The sequence below is a fragment of the Strongylocentrotus purpuratus genome, unplaced genomic scaffold (genome assembly GCF_000002235.5).
Source record: "Strongylocentrotus purpuratus isolate Spur 01 unplaced genomic scaffold, Spur_5.0 spur5_scaffold_18, whole genome shotgun sequence".
In the NCBI taxonomy this organism is placed as follows: domain Eukaryota; kingdom Metazoa; phylum Echinodermata; class Echinoidea; order Camarodonta; family Strongylocentrotidae; genus Strongylocentrotus; species Strongylocentrotus purpuratus.
In genome coordinates, this window is record NW_022145603.1 from 29187113 (window position 1) to 29210506 (window position 23394).

The 23394-nt window shown below is 36.8% G+C and overlaps 2 protein-coding genes across 4 annotated transcripts in view; one reads left to right on the top strand and one right to left on the bottom strand.

The window, feature by feature from the left end:
* The window catches only part of LOC592896 (myotubularin-related protein 9), a 28005-nt gene extending 13845 nt beyond the window's left edge, over nucleotides 1-14160 (top strand). For all 3 annotated transcript variants that reach the window (XM_030989688.1, XM_030989685.1, XM_030989686.1), the window contains exons 4-15: nucleotides 327-472; nucleotides 855-983; nucleotides 5367-5523; nucleotides 6461-6565; nucleotides 7703-7828; nucleotides 8766-8868; nucleotides 9216-9354; nucleotides 9657-9741; nucleotides 10217-10286; nucleotides 10877-10976; nucleotides 12143-12270; nucleotides 12850-14160. In XM_030989688.1, coding sequence (XP_030845548.1) covers nucleotides 327-472; nucleotides 855-983; nucleotides 5367-5523; nucleotides 6461-6565; nucleotides 7703-7828; nucleotides 8766-8868; nucleotides 9216-9354; nucleotides 9657-9741; nucleotides 10217-10286; nucleotides 10877-10976; nucleotides 12143-12270; nucleotides 12850-12904 — 1343 coding nt within the window. In that variant the 3' untranslated portion in view covers nucleotides 12905-14160. The remainder of the gene's footprint in view (nucleotides 1-326; nucleotides 473-854; nucleotides 984-5366; nucleotides 5524-6460; nucleotides 6566-7702; nucleotides 7829-8765; nucleotides 8869-9215; nucleotides 9355-9656; nucleotides 9742-10216; nucleotides 10287-10876; nucleotides 10977-12142; nucleotides 12271-12849) is intronic.
* Nucleotides 14161-16977: 2817 nt separating this feature from the next.
* Nucleotides 16978-21754, bottom strand: LOC100891486 (membrane magnesium transporter 1). Its single transcript, XM_003726257.3, has 4 exons — nucleotides 21444-21754; nucleotides 20222-20274; nucleotides 19466-19569; nucleotides 16978-18389 (listed from the first exon to the last, which is right to left on the bottom strand). Exons 1-4 carry the CDS (start codon nucleotides 21517-21519, stop codon nucleotides 18296-18298), a joined length of 327 nt encoding a protein of 108 aa, XP_003726305.1. The 5' UTR covers nucleotides 21520-21754; the 3' UTR covers nucleotides 16978-18295.
* Nucleotides 21755-23394: the final 1640 nt, after the last annotated feature.

A 23394-nucleotide genomic window follows, 5' to 3' on the forward strand; every position in this document is an offset into this window, starting at 1 on the left:
AGGGTGGAAAATGTAGGTACACTGTAAATGTCTTGCCAAATGAAACTAGTAGTGATCATTGGATAGATATATCAAAAGCTTCAAGATTATCTTGTATGCACCAATCTGTTTGCATATTTATGCTCGTTAGGGGGCCGACAGCTTAAAGTCCTCTCTGAGCGACTCAGTAATAAGGATTAATGCCTTCCTTAAGGTCATTAGCACGTTGTCTTTGTTACGAACATGAAACCTCAGTGTTACAAGACCACTACTCCAACGCTGATTCCTTCTGACTTCCTGTAAATTCATCCAATAATCTTTGTTTGTTGTCTGTTTCTCCTTCACAGAACCAGTGACACTGACCTACCCATTCTTCTACAGAAGTACCTTTGATGAACTCGAGGATGGGTGGCATGCATTCTTACCAGAGAATGAGTTTGCAAGGCTCGCTAGTGATGACTGGAGAATCAGCTACGTTAACAAAAACTTCCAGGTATAGTGCTTTGATCTTTCTGTTTGTCTGTCTGTCTGTCTCTATGTCTGCCTCTGTCTTTGTCTCTTTCTTTGTCTCTGTCTGTCAGTCTCTCTTTCTTTCTTGTCTCTTTCTCTCTACTTTGAGTTTTTCTCTTTCTCTCTCCATTTTCTATCTCTTTCCTCCTGTGTGTGTGTGTGTCTCTCTCTGTTTCTCATTCTCTTTGTCTTTACTTTCTGTCTTTCTTCATGTATCTCTATAATTTATATTTTCTTATCTCTGTCTATCTCTCGTCCCCCTCAATCTTTTTCTCCTTTACAAAAAATGGTAATTTTACATGCACATACAAGTCAATGTACCTGTGCCTGTAATTTCGTCTTTTTGTCTGACTTATGTCCCTCAGGTTTGTCCAAGCTACCCTCCAGCAGTGATAGTGCCAAAGTCCATAGATGATGATACACTGGTTCAGTCCGCTGCATTCCGCTATGGAGGGAGGTTCCCTATACTCAGCTATATGCACACTGCACAAAAGGTAATAATGATATATCTTGTTTTCCCATGACATTGTAGCCTCATGAGTATTGATAGTGTTCTGCCTGAGGACCTTGCAATCATATTACCCTGGCTTTATTCAATTCAACTCAGAGTTTATTCAACACTCTTCATAAAAACATTGAAAATATACAAATACAGAATGGGATGATAAAAAAAAGAATAAGATAGTGATAAAAATTAGGATTGCAATTTATGAGACCATTTGGGATAGGCAGAAAGGAGGGATTCCTTATATGAAAGCCTATCCCTGAACACACACATACAAGGAAAAAGAAGAAGAAAAAGAAAGAAGAATATAAAAAAGGAGTAAAAAACACTTACAAGATAGTGTAACAAATTTTCTTTACAAAATTGTCAAAGTTGCCCATGCTACTGTGAGAAGATTGGTCTCCAAGTGTTCTTTATGAGCTTCCATAGAAAAGCAGGACATTAAGGACCATTCACAAATGGTTTTTATGTCTTCACTGCTATTGGCGATGGTTTCCTCTACTCTGCTATATCCTCACTGCACAACAGGTTGTGTCAATAAAGTGTTCTGTGTTTGCTGTGATGGGAACGGAATCATTCACAGATGACTTTGGCTGTTTAAGTAATTCTATGTCAGAAGTGAAAAATTAAATGAATTAATTACATATCAACAGAAAGCTTATAAGCCATAGATTACAACGATATCAATTATATGTTATTTTAGTGCCAGAGGAGTAACAGCTTTCTAAAACTCACAAAATCTAAACCTTTGAAAATCTGAAGTTGTCAATGTAACAGAAACTGATACAATCAGTAATAACTGACCTTCTTCCCGAGTCTTGTTACACATTTAAATTACCAAAAAAAAAATTGCATCTTTATCTTGCTCTAAATGTACACAAATGAAACAAACTTTATGTAAAATAATCTTGCTACCCTAAAATATCCTTCCTTTTTCTTATTTTGTGTGTGTAAGTGTGTGTGTGTGTGTGTTTGTGTTTTAAATGAACATCATGTACCTGCTCAGAGTACATATCTACAAAATACTTGTTACACAACATTACTCTAAATGCCCAAGTTGATTATTTTTGTATTTAACAGATAGCATCTCAGTCAAGTAAAAGTTGCAAGGTAATAAAATTCCTTTCACACTGTACTCCATAGAGTGCGAACTTTACAATTTCACATTGTAATACCAGGGGGGTGTTTCACAAAGACTAAGGTCGACTTAACTATGGCAGGCCATTCCTCCCACTGTTTGCTTTCACCTTTGGTCTCTCAAGGAACGTCACAAATCTACAGAAGTTACATCTTTTTAATAGTTCATTGTTGAAGAAAAAAGTTACTCACATTGTAAACTTAAGTTATATTTAAGACTTTGACTTATACTACAGTTTGTGGTTCATGTCCTTAAAAAGTCTTAAACCAGATGTAAAATTAGAGGGAAAAAACCTCAGAGAGTATATGATCTTTAGAATATTTTTTCTTCAATAATGAACGATCAAATTTTTCTAATTCTGTAGATTATGACCATGATTTGTATGTCCCTTGAGAAACCAATACCAGGAAAGGTTACGGGAACTAGTGGCATAAACGGCCTGCCATAGTACAAGTCCAACTTAAAGATGAAGTTGAGTTATGGTCATGCGATTGCATTGTGAAAGAAACGGTGTGGAATCGACCAAAAACGGTTGATCATCTAGCATATAAGAATTTGTGTGTATTGCAAGGTTCTGGAATCATCAAAATGATAAGAAATTTGGCCAAGTCTTGGTAAAGTTACAAACACTGTACACAGAAAGATGTATATGGGACTACACGACCACGTGGCGTAAAAAGCCTACCCCCGAGTTTTACGATGTTACACGACATATTTAGAATATGAAGGCATTTGAAGAGCCATGCTTTTTAGGGAACATGTCTTATCTGATGTTCTTCCACACTTGCATAATAGGAATGATAACGCTCACAAATTATTTTTCACCTCTTCCCAGAACTCAAACTTCTCTTTAAGTCGATCGTAGTCTTTGTGCAACATTTCCCAGCATACATAGAAACCAAAACTGAAAATGAACTCAAGAAATGATAATTAGAAATTCACATCTGTTTGTAAGTACTGTCCAAAGTAACACCTCATTGTGTCATATCTGAATTATTTGTGTGTTTTATTCATAGTCACTGACTCCTTAAGAAATGCTTGTTTATGAGTCAGCGCTATTAATAGATTGTTTATGTTCAAATTTTCCTAATCAGTCACAACTTCATTACTGTTTATCGTTTGAAGTCAGTTGTCAACATCATAAAGCATCAGTATACTCATCACTCATCTGTTTTGTATACATGAACATATTTGATGGACATACCCAATCCATTTTGTCCTCATAATCTGAAATCCTAGAATATTGTAATATGTATTAGTTGTATAAATGTGATATTTGATGTCGATTTATATTGGTCAATTATTCATATGTTAATGACCACATGTAGAGGTGTCGTGGTCAAGTGGATACGTCGCCGGACTGTCGATCACAAGGTTCGCAGTTCTAATCCCGCCGCAGCACTAATGTCCTTTGGCAAGACATTGATCTACATTTGCCACACTTCACCCAGGTGAAGTAAATGGGGACCGGTAGGAAGGAATTCCTTGAATGCTGTGAGCACCGACATCGGTAGCCTAGCAGAGCCGGGGTAATATTGGAGCGCTTTGAGCACCTTGCAGGGTGGATATGTGCGCTATATAAACATCCAATGTTATTATTATTAATTTATCTGATTTTATTCAACTTAGATTGTGCATGTATTCATATATTACTGACTATACATCTAAAATGTTAGTGTAAATGTATGTGATTATTACCCTACCAGAGTTTAGATCAGACAAAATATAAGTAAAATGTGACATTTGATGTCCATTTATGTTGTTTATTTGTTTAATTTACATTGTTCATTTCTACATCTAAATTCTTTGTTATTCTGATTATTGCATTATTGACGAACACTACCAGAGAGTAGGTCAGACAAAAAATATAAGTGAATGTGAGATGTCCATTGTTCACTTGTTCAGTATATTGTGTCAGAGATGTATTTCACACTTCACGGTTTATTTTAATTCATACCACATAGAAACAAAACTGAAAATGTACTCCTAGCATGAAAGCAATAATCACCATAGAAATACATATATTCTGTTTGTAATTAGTATCTGAAGTAACTTCCATGATGTCATATATATCTATTTAAGTTCTACATATCTTTCATTAATGGCAACTAACTTCTTGAGAAATAACAAAAAGTATATGTACAGTGTTACATTAATAGCAAATTTGAAACGATTTCTGTGAAGATCTATTGAAATACATGCAAGAAAATCTCTGTGGATGAATGATGACTAAAACCAAGCAAATAATTTTGTTAAAGGGAGAGAGATAAGAGTGACTACAAATCATTTGCAGGTTCATACATGAGTATTTTACGACGTTCTTTGAAATTGTGCACATATTCATTTCCATTTTCCAAAGCAAAAACAAAAAATATTATCACAAAATCCTTTTAGATCCCTTCTTGATACATTCATTGACTTCCTAATTCCTAGCAATCAAGTTGAATTAGTCTCCTTATCAAAAAAAATATGGGCATGTATCACATTTTTGTTCATAAAACACATTTTGAGTTGAATGGTGCAATGTTAAATCACTATCATTCTTATTATACAGTTAAACCTACTCTAGCGACCACCTGTATAGAAACATTACCTGTCTACAGAGACCACATTTTTTGTTTCCCTTGAAAAAGGTTTCTCATTGAAACATGTATTATAAAAGGAACCTGTACATAAAGAATACCTGCCTGCAAAGACCACTTTTCTTGTCTTGGGCGGTCTTTATAAACAGGTTTCAATGTAGTTGTATACAAATAATGCACATCAGTGAGGGCATTAGTAAGAATTACCCGCACTAGGTACCTTTGGAACAGTCTAACTCGTCCGAGGTGACAGCCAAGCGTGTTTGGACTGTTTTGAAGGTACCAAGTGTGGGTAATTTTACTAATGCCCTAACAAAATGATGTGTATTATTTGTTTTATAAGATTATGTTTCATTTGTTTTATATAATGATGTTTTATAACATGGTTTTAATAATGACCGGTCATTACCATTGGATAATGGCCGGTCATTATCCAAATTACGCGTTAGGCAAAACAAATGCCTGGTCACGTGTACGCTTTCAACCAATCATTTTATTAGGATCCACGTCATCATCTTATAATCATTGTTAACCTTGATTTTTTTTTTAAAGTTACTAAAATCTCTAATCATCATTATCATTTTCATCCTATTATCCTTACATGATTCTTCCCTCATCATTATTATTCATTTTGTTGATATTTTGTTGGCAGACTGTTATTCTCCGTAGCAGTCAGCCGCTGACAGGTACCAATACCAAACGGTGTAAGGATGATGAAAGATTATTGAATGCTGCCCTCAGTGTTGGTAAGAGGGGATACATCATCGACACAAGGTCAATGAATGGAGCTATGGCAGCGAGAACCAAAGGTATGTAAGATGGGAATTAAGGACGTAACACAGTAATGTTTGTGCGTACCTTAGCTGCACAAAGGGCTAGCTTGTTATATGTACATGTATTCACCGTGCACAGTGCCTAGAGTTCCTGGGGGGTGTTTCACAAAGATTCTAAGTCAAACTTAACTCTAAGCTGGACTTAAATATTATGGAGAGCCATTTGTAGCCTTGTAATGAAATATATTCAAAGGCAAAAATTCAAGTATTTTAGACTTTCCATAGATTCCACATCAAGAACATGAAATTTCCCATGATAATAGAAAATATGAATGATTTGAATCAACATTTTATGCCTTCTAAATAACTTTTACTAAATATTTCCAATGATGCTAACGGCTTTCCATAGAGATAAGTTCAACTTAGGATCTTTGTGAAACACCCCCGGCCCCCAGGTATTGTACATAGTAAATACATGATCATCTGGCCTTTTGCAGCTAAAGTGTGCATGAATATTAATGCAGAACATCCTAAAATCTAGTAGATTCCGCATTCTGTTCTTGTTTCTCTTTGTTTTCATTAAAATATTTCTTTTATCCTTTTGACCTTCTCTACTACCTTTTTCTGCTTCTTCTTCTCATTTCCCGGTTTTCTTTCTATATACTTGTTTAGTGTTTACCGGTACGTAAAACCTGTGGAAAAGTCTACATGTACGTATTCTCTTTTGCCTTTAGTAAACTTTGTATGTGAATATAGAATATGGGATTTATTCCTTGAATGTGCTGTACATTGATAACAGATGCTGGAGCTACATGTAAAGCCAGGAGAATAATTGCCCAAGCCATTTGGAAGCGCATGCAGCATCTAGTAATGTATTTCATTATCTGATATAGGCTATGCAAGAACGGATAACTATTCTTAATGTTTTTGTGTGTGAACAATTTAATTTTTTATGTTTTTCGTTTTCGTTCAGGTGGTGGTTTTGAGACGGAAGTCAACTACCCCCAGTGGAGGCGAGTCAACAAACCTCTTGATAAACCAAGCATCTTACAGGAATCTCTATGTAAACTACTAGAAGGTAAGAATTCTTTGGAATCTACATGGTATATGTAGAGTGATGTTCTCTTGAGCAGTTGTTCTGGGCTTTAGAGTGTAAAAGATGGAAAGTTAAAGATAAACTTGAGTTCTGGTAAAAAAAAGAAAAGGAATTCTCACAAAATCAAACAAAACTTACACTGAATGTTCAAGATTACAAATAAATGTCATGTGCCAAACAATTTTGGAAGAAAATGTATACTGGCTGAGTAATGAGCATAGAAAGATAAGGAAATCAAGGTGTGGTAGCCCCGACACCATCTGTGCAGTCCCATATACATCTTTCTGTGTACAGTGCTTGTTAATTTACCAAGACTGGGCCAAATTTATTATGATTTTGATGACTCCAGAACCTTGCAGTACACACCAATACTTACATGCTACATGATCCACTTTTTCTGATCCATTCCACACCTTTTCTTTCACAATGCAATCGCATTACCAGAACTCACCTTTATCTTTAAGGTTAATTTTTGTTTGTTTTGGGGTTTAGGTAATTAAGATGATGAATAATTTGATGATTTGTTTTACCCAACTGCTAAGAATTAGAAAGCATTGTATGCTTGTTAGTGAGCAACCAGGGGACTGACGGCTTTAAGTCATTTTCGAGGGACTTGTTAATGAGGAATATCAAATGGCACTAGTACATTGACTTGGTTTCAAACCCGGGACCTCCCGGTAATGAGAACTCTGCTTTACCACTGAGCCATCGAGTCTCCTTCAATTAAAGTACCAATAATAATTGTGTTTGTCAGTTCAATTCTCTTCCTGTTAGAAGATTATTTGATTAAAACTTGTAGTAGTAGTCTTAGTAATAGTAGTAGTGGTAGAAGTAGAAGAAGTAGTAGTAGTAGTAATAGTAGTAGGAGGAGTGGTAGTAGTAGAAGAAGAAGAAGTAGTGGTGGTGGTGGTGAGTGTAGAGGTGGTGGTAGTGGTACTAGTGGTAGTAGCATATGTTGTTGGATAATTGTGTAGCACAAGGCCTATCTGTCACAAGGCATCTTATGAAGATGGTTCAGCCGATTTCAGTAATAGGATCTACTACAGTGTTGTTGTATGAAATCTCTATGAACGTCTATAGCCTAATACATGTACGTTGTATTTTTCTTCTTCCTCCTAGCCTGCATGGATACTGGATGCTCAGCAGACAAGTGGATCAGTCGTCTAACAAACTGTGGCTGGTTACACCATGTGAAGGAGACTCTCACTACAGCATGCCTGGTGGCTCAGTGTGTCGATAGAGAAAGTGAGTATAATTAAAGTCATACTCTACTAGAAGCGCTATCGCAAAATCCCCTCTAGCGCCATCTCAGGTCAACTGTAGCAGTATGGTCCTGTAACTCGCTGCTTCTCTACCTGCGCTGTCAGTTCTTGTATCGATTCCTCTGTCTGTGTAGTGTAAATTGGGTATTGGGTTACACACTGTTGGTAAGTTGACCATGAGATGGCGCTGTGCAATAAACATTATCAGTGCCATTCATTAGGAGAGTTTGGCCAACTTGGTTTCACTGGGTCACAACATGGCGTATAATATTTAATTTTGTGCTTGCCCAACAAAGCAGTAGTCGCCATATTGTGTCCAACTCGAACCGGGTTGGCCAAACTCTCCTAATCAATGGCACTGCACAGCATGTACACTGTACATGTACTTCTCAACGTCCCATCAGAAACCATGCAGCAATGGTTATGGAGTGCACACAGTTACCAGGGATGCCAGTTTTCAGGCTTTGGTCTAATTTCAGGCTCTGTCCCCTGTTGTAGACCTCTTCAATCTTGTTACTGTACACAATATAAGGGGATCCTACATTCCTGGACATGTTCAGGCTATACAAGTAAAAACTAGTGTCCCTGATATATATTTTACCTTCTGTATGCCACACAAATCATCCGCATTGTACTTGTCATGGGATAGATATACTGAAGACTTCAAGATTAATAATTGTTTCCAAGAATAATTAGTACCAGTGATAAAAGGGTTGTTGTCATGGAGACTAAAAATTAGTAATTTTGCAAAGCTATTGTATTGCACAAAGTAATCCTTCCGTCATTTGATGTCTCCTGGGTTTTTGGGGTGCAAAAATTGCATGTGTGGCAAATGAACAACCATGCAGAGATAAGCAAAAGGCAACCAAAAACTAGGTTAATTAGCCCTTTAATATCGCTTGTCATTTCATCTGCCACAGATTCTGCCGTTCTTGTTCATGGTTCAGAGGGTCTGGATGCAAGCCTACAGGTGACCTCCTTGGCTCAGGTCATTCTAGATGCAGACTGCAGAACAGTGAGGGGGTAAGCATGCACACACACAAATGATAATCATGAATGAAGGTTAATAATAACAATGCGGGTGTGATGATGATTTTGATGATGATGACGTCGACGATGACGACCCCGACGACCACGACAACCATGACGACGAAGACGACGACGATGACGACGATGATGATGATGATGATAACAAAAACTATTGATGGTGATGTTGATCATGATTACGGTGGTGGTAATGCTAATGTTGAATTGTTGATAGTGAAGATGATGATGATTTTGTTGGTGATGATGTTGGGTGCTACTGACGATGAAGAAAATGATGATACTAATATAATTCTGATAATAAATTATTTCTTCTCTACATGTAGCTTTGAAGCCCTGATAGAGCGAGAATGGATCCAGGCTGGTCATCCTTTCCTCAGTAGATGCTCTAAATCAGTCTTCTCTCAGAACAAGAACAAATACGCTGGTCCAGTGTACCTTCTCTTCTTAGACTGTGTCTGGCAGGTAGACTATCGTTTCATTCATATTCAGGGTCTGTCTGAAAGATGGTCTTTATAATAATTGTATTGGATATTTGTATGACACTCATATTCACCATGCAAGGTGCTCAAGGGATTTCAGGTTTTTTGTGTGAATTTGATTATCTTGGCATCCAGATTTGTAAGTTGTTTTGATCAAAGACTCTTCCTCATTCAAATCTTAGACTTCCCATCCCCAAAACAGATGCTAATGTCCTGTTCATCATGTATGAGATAACAGTATCTCAGTATCTCAGTTTTTCTTTTTTTCCCCTTTTTTTTCAACAGATTTTCCAACAATTTCCCTGTTCTTTCGAGTTCAGTGAGAAATTCCTCATCATGCTGTTTGAGAATGCATACGCAAGCCGATTTGGTAAATATACATTCCTCCTGTGACTTTTCATGTGACAAACTGATACTCTGTGGGTACATGTAGTTGTGCTTTGTTAACTGATATTTTGGAATGACTGTAGATGCCTCTATTAGGTCTTGATGCAATAATAATAATGGTGGCTTCTTATATAGCGCACATGTCCGTCACATCGTGACGCTCCTTGCGCTGCCCCGATTATTACCCTGGCTTTAGCAAGTCGGCCATCACGGCGCTCAAGTATTTCAAGCATTTAATTCCTGCCAGGTACCCATTTACATAACCTGGGTTGAGTGTGGAAAATGTAGATCAATGTCTTGCCAAGGGACATTAGTGCTGTGGCGGGACTCGAACCCGGACCTTGTGATCGAAAGTCCGGTGACACGTCCACTCAATATCATTGTGGTCACAAGTTCTTTGTGATTATTATCAATGGGTATTATTATTGTTACCATTGTTATTTCTGTCCTCCTTGCAGGTACCTTTTTGTGCAATAATGAGAACGAGAGGAAGATGGCGAGGGTCTCTGAGAAAACTGTCTCTCTCTGGTAAGTTTTACTCTACATGTAATTCATTTAGCACCATGTATTTAGTTATTTTGACTCAGTGACATTTGTGTGTTTAGAGAAATCACCTGTCATGTGGCAAATTTGTTATGCTCTTTAAATTTACAAGTCAGAATGCAAGCTGTGAACAAAATGTACGCAATCGCATTATCTCCCCATACACAAGCGGAGTTTGGAAGTCAGTGTGATACGTGAAGTTATGTATAGCGAGTATTTCATCAGTCTAAGTCGAACTTAACTCTAAGTTGGACTCAAAAATTATGGAGAGCCATTTGTAGCCAGAAAATAAAATATATTGAAAAGCAAAAATTCAAACATTTTAGACTTTTCATAAATCCCACATCAAGAACATGAAATCTCCTTGTTTATAGAAAATATGAATGATTTGAATCAACATTTTATGCCTTTTAAAATAACTTTTACAACATATTCTTAAAGATGCTAACGGCTTTCCATAATTGTCAAGTCCAACTAAGAGATAAGCTCAATTTAGGATCTTTGTGGAACACCCCCCCCCCCCCGCAGGTTTATAATTGAAGAACAATTCATCTCATTCTCTTTTTTTCTTTCAGGACCTACGTCAATCGTCCTCAGATTCTGCAGACGTTCTTCAACCCGCTCTACCAGCCAAACCAGCAGGTCATCTGGCCATCGGTCGCCCCACAGAGCCTGGTAAGCTTTTAGACTCTCCTCCTAGCTATCGTTCTATCTATCTATCTATCTATCCACCCATCCATCTATATATCTGTCTATCTACATGTATCTATCTATCTAACCAGCAGGTCATCTGGCCATCGGTTGCCCCTCAGAGTCTGGTAAGCTTTGGGACTCTCCTCCTAGCTATCATTCTATCTATCTATCTATCTATATTTCTATCTGTATTTCTATCTGTATATCTCTCTATCTATCTATCTATCTATTTATCTATATATCTATCTATCTATCCATCCATCCATCCATCCATCCATCCATCCATCCATCCATCAATTCATCCATCTTTCTTTCTATCTATCTATATATCTATCTATCTTTCTATATATCTATCTATCTTTCTATATATCTATCTATCTTTCTATATATCTATCTATCTTTCTATATATCTAACTATCTTTCTATATATCTATCTACGGTATCTATCGTTCCATCTATATATTTAAATAATATTGGATGGCTTTGAGTGTGATACAAGAATATATTGCTCTAGCTATCACAATTTTGGACGAGTCAAAGACGAGTCTAATATTGTCTTAGTGAGAGCAATATATTATTGTGTCACATGAAAACAAAGCCATACAATATTATTATTATTATCTATATCAGGCTGACTAGCGAAATAAGAACATTTGACTTATCTCTGTAAATATGCTTTATTTTGTGCGATATCGGTATCAATAGTTGAAGTTTCTGGATGACTGAGCAATACGAAAACAATATTGGCCAGTCATCAGGGTACTGCGCTAAAGATATTGAATACACTAATTTATTGTACCACTTGGAAGCCTTATATAGATAATAAATAAATATATATCCGTCTATACTTATATCTATATATCTATTTACCTTTCTATCTATCTGTCTATCTATTGATCTACTGTTATCTATCTTTCTATCCATCTATCTTTTCATGTCACATTTCCATTTCCACAGTATTATCTAGTATATGTACATGACTGTATGTATCTATCTACACTCAGACATATATGTTCATGTAATTTGTGTACAAGCGTCCAATTTTATATATTGATTTGATGTGGTAGTAGTAATTGTAGGAGTTGTAGTAGTAGTAGTAAGTTATCATCATTATTATTGTATATATATATATTGATTTGATGTACTAGGCGTTATGGTCAAGCCTCTACATGAGATGGACGATGAGTGACACGGCGACTAGCATACCCACACAGGTCATCACAGACATCAAACAGAGCGACAAGGAACTGAGGTTAAAGGTCAACGAACTGAGAAGGTATGTACATGTAACAAAGAGGCTCATCTAGTTGGTAGTGTTGATTGTAAGCTGATTACACAATGACATTTATTTACCTTGCGAGACTTTCATTTACAAACAACTGTTAGACTTAAATGTCCTTTTCAGAGATTTGGGGCATAAAGGGGGCTGACAGGATTCCAAAAATTGTATTTCCAGAAATTATTGCTGCTACCTCCCCTCCTTGTTCTCTTTCTCTCTAGTAAAAATAATCCTGTGACTAAAGGCTCCATTTCTTCCAGTCATGTTCTGGGAAGGATTAGATACATGTATAAGAGATATTTTAGACCATTCTCGATATCCAATCGAGTTTAGTGATCATAGACAAGTTCTGCAGTTTCTGGTTAAGAATTTAAGCAAAGTTATAAGGGATATACCTGTACTATCTGCCCCTCTTTGTAATGTCTCTTTATTCTGTCCTACTCTCTGTCTCTGTCTCTGCCTCTCTCTGTTTGTCTCTCTCTCTGTCTGTCTCTATCTGTCTCTCTTACTCTCTGTCTCTCTCTGTCTCTCTCTCTCTATCTCTTTCTGTCTGTCTCTCTATCTCTCTCTCTCCAGGCAATTGGGTGACCTCCAGAAAGAAGCACTAGAGAAAGGACTGATCAGCGATTGATGGCAAGCGAAGTGTTACGATCGTATCTCTTGCTTTACATGCAGACATTAGTTGCACCCTCTCTATTGTGATGTCACAAAGAGTCGAGGCATCAATTTGAATCTGTGCTAATGGGCAAGGATGAAAGTCACCTTCATCTGAAGGTGCCAGTTGAAAAATGATGGACAAATTAGGTTTATGACTTATCCTATAGATGAAGGCACTGCTATAAAGAGCATTAGTTTGACGTACAAGTAGCTCACACTGTACATGTATACATGTACGAAAATACAATGTAGTCAACATTCTCTTCTAAATCTCAAGTTAGATTTGAGACTTGAGTTGCTTTTATGCCAAGAACAAATAGTAAAGTTGTTATGGTCAACATTATTGAATATGGTGATGGCTACTTACATGTAGATGTATGACAAAAGTAGTTTCTATGTAGCCATTTTTCCTCAGGTTATGCAGTACGCACCAGCCAAATACCAACTTTATTGCCGCAATTCCCACAAACATAGTCTTCAACTTGTTTCCTTCTCGAAAATTGCAATGACAATAGTCATACTAAAGTTTTTTGGTCTTGTCCTCATGATTTTTCTGTTATATTTATTAAAAGCTTCCAATTTCTTGTATCTGATTTATCACTGCATTATTTAGTGTGCTAGAAATCATACTTTTTCCATACTGTGTTGCTCTCATGTCGGTCATGTCTCTCTGTTGAACGTCATGTTAGAATTGATGTGTACTTTTAGAGTCTACATCATAAACACAGTAAGTGTAGTTTCAGGAATATAAAAGCTAGCTATACATGCCAAATGCATGCATTTTATGAAGTACGATTCTAGCTTCTTACATGTCAAGTGAATACACATGACACATGCACAGGTACTTGTAAAAAAAGGTAGTTATTTCACAGAATTGGTAGCACTTGGTAACACTGTTGGAAACTTTGGGGAAAATCATGTCTGAAATTATAATGAACTTGAATATTGTGCCCTAGCTTGGACCTTTTAGAGGCTGTTTAAAGGACAATAGTTTGTTCACCTTCCCCAAAACTTGTTTAGTTTGAGTATATGGAGGCCTTTAAAGTTTAAAGGTTTATTTATTTCCATTTTGATTCATTCCAAAGAGAGGAGGCTTAAAGGTTGTATTTTATAATGATTTTACCATATTTGACATATTCCTAATATCAAAGATGTGTATGGTGCAAAATGAGGTTTGGAATATCTCCTTTTTTTCCAAGGGCAATAATGAACCAAGACTATTCATAAGAAGAAAAGATTTAAAACAATTTAATATATAAAGTAAAGTGAAGAGTACTTCTTCATTTGTCTATCCTGGGGGGTGTTTCACAAAGATTCTAATTTGGACTTAACAACTATGGAAAGCCGTTAGCATCTATGAAAATATTTTGTAAAAGTTATTTTAAAAGGCATAAAATATTGTTTCAAGTAATTCATATTTTGTAAAAGTAAACATTTGTAAAAAGTCTAAAGCACTTGAATTTTTGCTTTTGAATAAATTAAATTAAAGGCTACGAAGGGCTCTCCATAATTTTTAAGTTCAACTTTAGATCTTTGTGAAACACCCCCCAAAAGGATCACAATTTTATTTCAGGTTGATGAAAACTAGTTAATAAGTTGGCATTTCATAACTTTGGAAGTTGGTGATTTTAACTTTGCGATTTCTTGAACACTTTTTGAGCAGTTTGGATTTGCAATTCTTTAAGAGATAGAGCCCAGATGTTTCCCTACTTAATAACAATCTTGCCACATTCCAATTTGTGTATGTTTAAAGTAAATTATAAATTTGAATCATTATAGTACATGTAGGTAATTATGTTACGTAAACTATGAATTTCAATTCAGTGCAGATTTATGAGATCATTTTTTTTCTATTCCACCTGGGGGGTGTTTCACAAAGATTCTTAGTTGAACTTATCTCTAAGTTGGACTTAAAAATTATGGAAAGCCATTAGCATCTTTGAAAATATTTTGTAAAAGTTATTTTGAAAGGCATAAAATGTTGATTCAAATCATTCATATTTTCTATCATCAAGGAGAGTTCATGTTCTGGATGTGGAATTTATAAAAAGTCTAAAATACTTGAATTTCTGCTTTTGAATATATTTCGTTTTAAGGCTCCATGCAATGGCTGTCCATAACTTTTAAGTCCAACTTAGTGTTAAGTTCTACTTAGGATCTTTGTGAAACACCCCCCAGGTTGCTACATGTATTTGTTGTGATGATTTTCTCTTTGTATGTCCTATATGTAGATCTAATATCCCCTAAAAATTTATGAAAACTGATGTGCAGATAAATAGACCATCTTTGTTGTTAGGTAGGAGAAGCCAAAATGTTTGTTTTGCCTCGCAACTATTAATGTATGTAATTGGCATTATGAATATTGAAATAATTTGTAATGAGGCACTTAAAAAAGAAGGTCGAGTTCTTGGGAGAGGTGACAAATAATTTATGAGCGTTTTCATCATTATTTCAATGTGAAACCATCTTCATGTTCTAAATATGACATGTAGGAGCTTTAAAATATGTACAGTGCTTGTCACTTTTACCAAGACTGTGCCAAAGTTTTCTGATCGATTCTACACCGCTTCTTTCACAATGCGATTGCTTGACCAAGTCAATTTAATTTGAATTAACAAAGTTGTATATGCATTAAATTTGATTACATTACGAAAATGGTCTATAAATAAGTAGGTGTTCTGTGCCGGTTTCCTTTATACAGAGGTAATGGTAGTGGCCAGTATAGACAGGTGGTCTTTCCATCAGGTTCAACTGCATTCAGCTATCCGCAACGTCTTGCATTTTCTTGTCTATTTTTTCTGGTGTCTGTGTATGTTTTTAACTCATGAATTTGTAGGTCGTAATCAATGTTGTAAATGATATTAAATGTATTGAGATATATTTTAGCAATTTTAATGTGCAAGAAAGTGCAAAAGTACTGATATATGTTATACTGTTTAACAATGATGTTTATTGTAAATAGAAAATGCAAATTTATGCTAAATGTATCTATTATTAAATATTAAGATGAACCAATTATTAATTGTCGTTCTGTCTACACCGTTTGTTATTATCTATACATTTAAAATTAATTCCTCACTCCTTTTCCTGTCTCAGTAGTCCCCTTTCGGCATTCACCTTTCTCTCTGTCTGCTCTTCTCTATCACTCTGTGTGTGTCTCTCTCTGCCCCTCTCTATCGCCGTCTGTCTCTATCTGCCCCTCTCTCTCTATCTCTATCACCGTCTCTCCCTCTCTCTGACTCTGTCTTTTTCTGGTAATCTTCAAAGGGCTATAGAGCCGTTCATGAGAGTTCCCCCTCTCTCTTTCTTTTCCATGTACAGTGTAACTGTCATTTTTCGTCATCAAAACATGTAAAATCTGGAATCAAACTTATACAGCATGCATTAACCATACACTGACAGAAGACATGGAGAGGCAAGAGAGAACAAGAAAGATGAGAGAGGGAGAGAGTGGAAGTGGGATAGACAGAGAATGAGAAAGAGAGACAGCGATAGATTCAATGTAGAGGGGCAGAGAGAGAAAGAGATACAATTATAGAGATAGAGAGGGGCAGAGAGAGACGGACAGACAGAGAAACGGAAAGAGAAAGAGATACACAGACAGACAGAGAAACAGAGAGAGAAAAGAGATACGATGATAGAGATAGACAGAGAAACGGAGAGAGAAAGAGATACGATAGAGAGAGAGACAGACAGAGAAACGGAGAGAGAAAGAGATACAATGATAGAGATAGAGAGGGGCAGAGACAGTTAGAGAAAAGGAAAGAGAAAGAGATACGATAGAGATAGAGATAGAGAGGGGCAGAGAGAGACAGACAGACAGAGGAACGGAGAGAGAAAAGAGATACAATAGAGATAGAGGGGGGCAGAGAGAGACGAGAAACGGAGAGAGAAAAGAGATACGATGATAGAGATACAGACAGACAGAAAAAGACAAAGAGATGGAGAGATAACGAGAGAGAATGAAGATGATATACTTCGGACGAAAAACAGTTAAAAGGCATATGTAAGAAGCACATAATGAATGGTGACATAAACGCAAGAACTGATTGCTTGGGTTTTTTCTATTTTTATGAATTTACTGGCAAAATTGTTCACATTTATGACACGAGATTTCACATTGCATTAAAAAACTGATGATTTCCATTTTAACAAATATTCAGAGTAGAAATACAATTATAAAGTTACAAACCTATTTAAATACATGTAGTCAACATACCACCAAAGATCACATAATCAAAAGTGACAATTCAACGGAAATAGGTCCACAATAACTTACAGGAATAACCAAAGAGATAAACAATTAAATTATACCTAAGACAGAAATACAGACTAGATACAGAAGCGCTACTTGGACAAAAAAATTGGGCTGCACACACCTGTGAGTTAGAAATATACAATGTGTTTAATGGGCATTGAGTGATTAAAACGTCTGGTATGATAGCCGGTAAGTGTTTGAATATTAAAAAAAAGAAGAGAATTGCCAACTTTGACCTCCGTCTTTATAGTGGATTTTCATACTCGGTTATTCATTACCAATCAGAATAAATAAAGCTAATTTGATAAACGAATAAGCAGCAAAATGAACATTAAATCAAACAGACCAGGGCCTATATTCATACAACCTTACGAAGCTACTGTACATGTAGTTTTCAACAGATTACAGACATGTAGATTTTAGTACAGAAATAGTTGACAACTACAGCTTCATTATAGGCTTGATAAGGTTAAATGATTATGGGATTATTTTCAAATATTTTGAGATTTCATTCATACAACTAGAACTACAGTTTCTCTTGGCAACCCAAGACATTGCCAGAAGACTACCTGAGGATAACTTGGTATAGCAACAACCAATGTATTTAAGATAGATACATGAAGATGAACACTATCCATACAAATGCTATCACACATAACAGATGAATAGATGGTTCTTTCAAGTTATCATGGGAAAAACCTTTAACAATAACTTAGAAGATAGAGGTGAAATGTAAATTTTATAAAGTAAGATCCATAAATATGAATCTGTGAATAAAGGGCATATTTTCACAAAACCACCATAAGTACAAGTTCACCGACAACCCAATGAAACGTGACAACCCAATTTAACATGCTTTTCAATCGGATACCTTTGAACTTGTACTTATGATGGTTTCGTGAAAGGGTGCCAAGGCTGATTAAATCCATTTATGAATCACTAACATTTGAAATTACAGAAATAAAGTGCAAACATAACAATAAATCTTGACGTCCTCGAGCACCTTCGATGTAATACCAACTTTCTTTTGATGTCCTCAGCAGGCCGCTGATGGGCAGGGATTTTGACCAATCACATATGAGTTCAATGAGAGTTCAAAGGTCACAATCAGCCATGTTGATTTTCTTCAGCCCGGTGTAAGACTTGACCTCGATGTGAGAAACAGTAGAATGATGGTCTGTTGCATAGAGTATCCATTGATCTGTACACAGGAAATGGTGAAATAATACAGAAGCATCATGAGTGAGTTATAGGAACAAGACTGAGGCCAGATCGCAAGTACGCTAAAAAAAGAGTCTTCATATGATCATAATGAATGGCCAAAAATGTTTGGTTTGGAATAGGTTTGGAGCTGCATTGGCAATGTGAAAGCACAAAACAGCTCAGAAAGAAAAAAAGGATTACAATTGTCAAAAATCTACAGAATTTATACTTTTTAAAAATTCCTTATAATAATAAAATATAATATTATCTAAAGGTCATAATGGTGAGAGCAAACAGTGGCATGAACGAGCTGCCATATTTAAGTCCAACTTAAATTTGATCTTAGTCTTTGTGAAACACTCCCAGGTTGTGTCAGATGTCATACGCTCTTGATGCTGCTCTGCCCAAAAGACTACAATGTATTCACAACTTTGAGGATAATAACAGAGCATCACCAATAGAGAAAACAATACAGAGCAATTAGAACCAAAAAAAAAGCAATCATGAGAATGAGGGGGGTGAACAAAAAAGAGCAAATAGCCCTATACAGTCATACAAGGGAAACACAAAAAGTGGTCTTTGTAGACAGGTGGTCTTTGTAGACAGGTTCCTTTGGTACATGTTTCAATGAGAAACCATTTTCAAGGGAAACAAAAAATGTGGTATTTGTAGACAGGTCGTCACTAAAGCAGGTTTGACTGTAGTACATTGACCCCAAAATTAACACTACATACATGTGTACATTATTATAACAAACAAACAGACAAACATATAAATATAGGAAACAAACATGCACTATACTATTTCACATTATGAATACAAACTTACATGTATATTAGATAGCTTAGACAGATACCGAGATGTGATTGGTCCAGAGCTCGTCACGTGATATCAATTGTGAGGATCCAAATTGTTATATTTTCCTGGCCGGTCACTTTTCGGTGTTATATTAACCAGCTGGTGAAATGAATATATTTTTCATCAATGCATGTCGCCCTCTTGAGGACTGTCTGTCACCAATTACACACATTACACCACTATTTCACATTATGAATACAAACGTATATTACTTACCTAGCTTCTAACTCCACTGTTGCTCGTATTTCTCTGAACTTCCCTGCAACGTTTATCACTCCGTAGCATGTCAGTAGCAGACTAATTATGCACTGAACAAAGATCTGCCATTGAATAGGAAAAGATAAATTGAGTTTTATGAGAAATATATTGGTACATCGATTATTGAACGTTTATCACACCAGCCTTTTCAAACTTTTTTCAGTTACTGCACCCTTTTTAGAAGATTTCTTTTTTGTGTCACCCTGATCCCAAAATCATCACAGAATTATTGTGCATCACTCTGGAACTTGCCAAATGCACAACGTTATTTGTTTCTCATTTTTAAGAGCGAGCAATAAAAATTGATGTCTTTAGTATGTTTTAAAAACATTTTGTAATCAACACACTAGATAAGATATGAAATAAAGGAGGTGGGTGTCCCACTGCCAAATGTACAGGTACATGAATATGAGGATATGAGGGCATCTTGTTGCCCAAAATTATCGTTTCTAAATGTTTCGAGCGAGCAAACCAAGCAAACCTAGTAAAAATGTCATTTCGATATCGAAGATATGAAATATATAGGGGCACCTCGCTGTCAAATAGAATCGATATTCGGGCACTTCTTTGTCAAAATGTCAAGGTATTCTTTCACAATGCTGCCTGAAATCCTACTGTTTGAACTAAAAAATGCAACCCTGAAATACAAACTCATGAACTTTCTCTTCCTATTTGCGTGAATTTTTGTATTTTCAATTATCATAAAATACTTACATCTGTTGGTAATCTTGTGAACTCTTGCTCTGTTAATCTTAGGTACGATCGATCTGAGAAAGTTAGAGGAAACAAAATCACAAAAATTAATTTGAAGATCCTACTGACATAAATTATGTGTACGTACCTCAATCATGAATGCATGCACAGTAATTTCCAATGCTTCAAGTCATCTAAAACTCTGAAGAATAGTTACTTCTCATTTAGCTTCTTTACAAATTATTCTTCTGCTTTTTTTTTCCCTTGATTTCAAAGTACTGTACATGATGACGACGACGACGATGACGTCGACGACGAAAATGATGATGATGATGACGATGATGAAGATGATGATAATGATGACGATGATGATGATGATGATGATGATGAAGATGATGATGATGATGATGATGATGATGATGATGATGATGATGATTATGATGATGATGATGATGAAGATAATATTAATAATTGGGAGAAAATTTCATGCACAAGGTTTTGATTTTCTCAAAGAACAGGAGAAAAAAGGAATAGGGTAAAAGAATTTTGTCTTTGTATTCTCTTTGTTATTCTCCTCCTCCCTCTTCTTCTTCTTCCTTTCTTCTTCTCTTTCATATTATTCTTCTTAAATCTTTGTCTTCTCCCTTTTAGTTTTATTCTTCTTTTCTTTCAGACTGTTCTTCCTTTTCTTCTTTCTTTTTCAGCTTTCAGAGTAATGGCCTGGAACTTACATTTCACAGAAATTCAGCTCATTGACAGACAATGGCCCAGTGCAACACCAATAAAATAGCAACACTTTGTCAAAGACAAAACACCTGCATGAACACAGTCAAAGTCAAAGATAAATAAATTCCTTGACCCTGCATTTACCCCTGGCAATTAGAGTACTGCCTTTGCATTGTGAAGGTCAATGCCGACAAATATCAGTTTCCTAACATAATTCCCTATTCAATACGGTTATTTCTGCCTAAAGCTAACTTGGGTCTGCATTGTGAGCGCGATGAGCTATGACTGAGCATGATGAGCTGAGAACAGCTACATTTAGCTGCAGCAGCTAGAGCTTACATACGCCGGGAGCAGCGGGGGAGCAAATACTGAGACTGACCCTCCCACTGTCACCCAGCAGTCGTCTAGTCGCATCAGACACACTCAAATACACATTACTGTTGAAAATTAACAATATTATAAGCATTTAGGCCTATACAGAGTATTGAATTCCATATATGTCTATAATTCTTCTTACGTTGTGCTGCTGAATAAGCTGAATGAGCAAGTCCGATGATTCCAAATAACACGCACAAATGACTGGAACCCGCCATGTTTGCGGACAATAGATGAACGGAAGTGAAATTACTGGAAGGGAGTACATTCGCATTAGTAACTTAACTACTGGTAAAGAAAAAAAGAAACACTCGTGTGCTACTCGCAGCTGCCGTCCGTTACAATTAGACGGACCAAGCGTTGAATTTAGTTTCAGTTACAAATCTTTTGAAGAAACCAAACTCATGATCTTCTTCTTCTCCTTCTTGACTTATGCCGTCCACGCCGGTGTGACCGCGCCGTTTGTCCGATCCTACCAGTTTCGTTTGTCCGTCGGACATAATATGCGGGTTTTCTGCTCGCACGGATCGTCCGTGACTCGCACGGATCGTCGGATCCGAGGGACGACCCGTGCGGTTTGCTATCCGCACATTTTGTCCCCCCATTGTTTTACGTGTATATTTGATAAAAGGAAGCAACTCGGCAAATCAATGTATTTAGACTCATTGTAAATCATGTGGTTGACATTTTTTCTAGAGATTACATAATAATAACTCTACAATTTTTTTTAAGCAAATGGGCCAGTCCTTTTGAAAGTAGAAGTGAATATTTTCTTTAAAACCTTTATTTTATGAAGGCATACTCGTAATATCGGCCCCCAAAACTGTTGTAATCGATTATACTTTTGTACGTGGCTTCGTACATCAACCAACTCACTACTAGTATATACTCGTGATACAGGCACCGCTCCAAGTATTTGGGGGCGTTTCGAGGTTTAATGAAGGAGTTAAATGTGAAATAAAAGTGATTAAAAATGGGGTTATAAGTGAGTGGGGGAGGCTAGAGTATTTAAGATAAGGTAGAGCGTAGCACAAATTGGCGGATGCTCAGGGGGTAGGGGCATTTAATTACGGTCAGATGAGCATATTTTAATACCTTATTCATGACACTGGCAGGTCACTAATTGGCGTATGGTCCAAGGGGCGGAGTCCCCGGAAGCGCAGGGGTTTTAGGCATTAAAATTAAGGTCAGATTAGCATCCAGGGGCCAGGCTTAGGTCCCAAGGTGGGGTCCAGGGGGCAGAGCCCCGGAAGCGCAGGGGTATTGGCATTTAATTACGGTCACATGAGCATACTTTCTTTTCTATTTCTTTCTACTTAATTCTCTTTAATATACTTTTTCAAAAGTGTGTGTGGGGGGGGGGGGGGCTTGAGCCCTCAAGCCCGCCGTTGTAGGCCTCTAAATAGTAAATAAGCACATTTCTTGCCTGACTGTAAATTTTGATATTTGTCATTCTCCCACAAACGCATAAAGGGTATAATTTACTAAAAAGTGTGGAAAAATCCCGGAAAATTAGGCCGTTTCAGCAGCATCTGTCAATCACTGGTATCAAATGAGAACAAAAAATTCACTTTTAAAGTTTATTTTGGTGGGGGGGGGGGGGGGGGGTAGCAACTGGCTGATTACTTAGAGCTATGGTGTCGAGGGCTCTTTCTTTATTTTTGTTCGGTAATAAATAAGGTTAGTTTATGTGGGTGTCACTCAGTCGCGGACATACGGGGGGCGACGGACCCGTCCCCCCCCCCCCCCCCCCTCTTTGAAAAAAAAAGAAAGGAAAGGGAAGAAAAAGAAAGGAAAGGAAGAAGGGCTAAAAACACGAGTTAGAAGTAGACCAATCAAGGCGCTCACTTATCCGTATCAGGGGAAAAATACACGGGGGCTCGGGGTGAATCAGCCCCCGAAATACCAAAAGAGCCCCAGAAAGTCATAAAAGTAGCCCCCGAAGTATTTTGTTCCCTGATCCGTATATAGGACAAGGCCCTGGGGCAGCTAGCCATACTCCGATATTTGGGTCGTTTTCCGATCAGAACTAGCCCTAACTATCATTCCAGGATTTTGTTTCAGAACCTGAGACAAAGTCACCCAATCCCTTT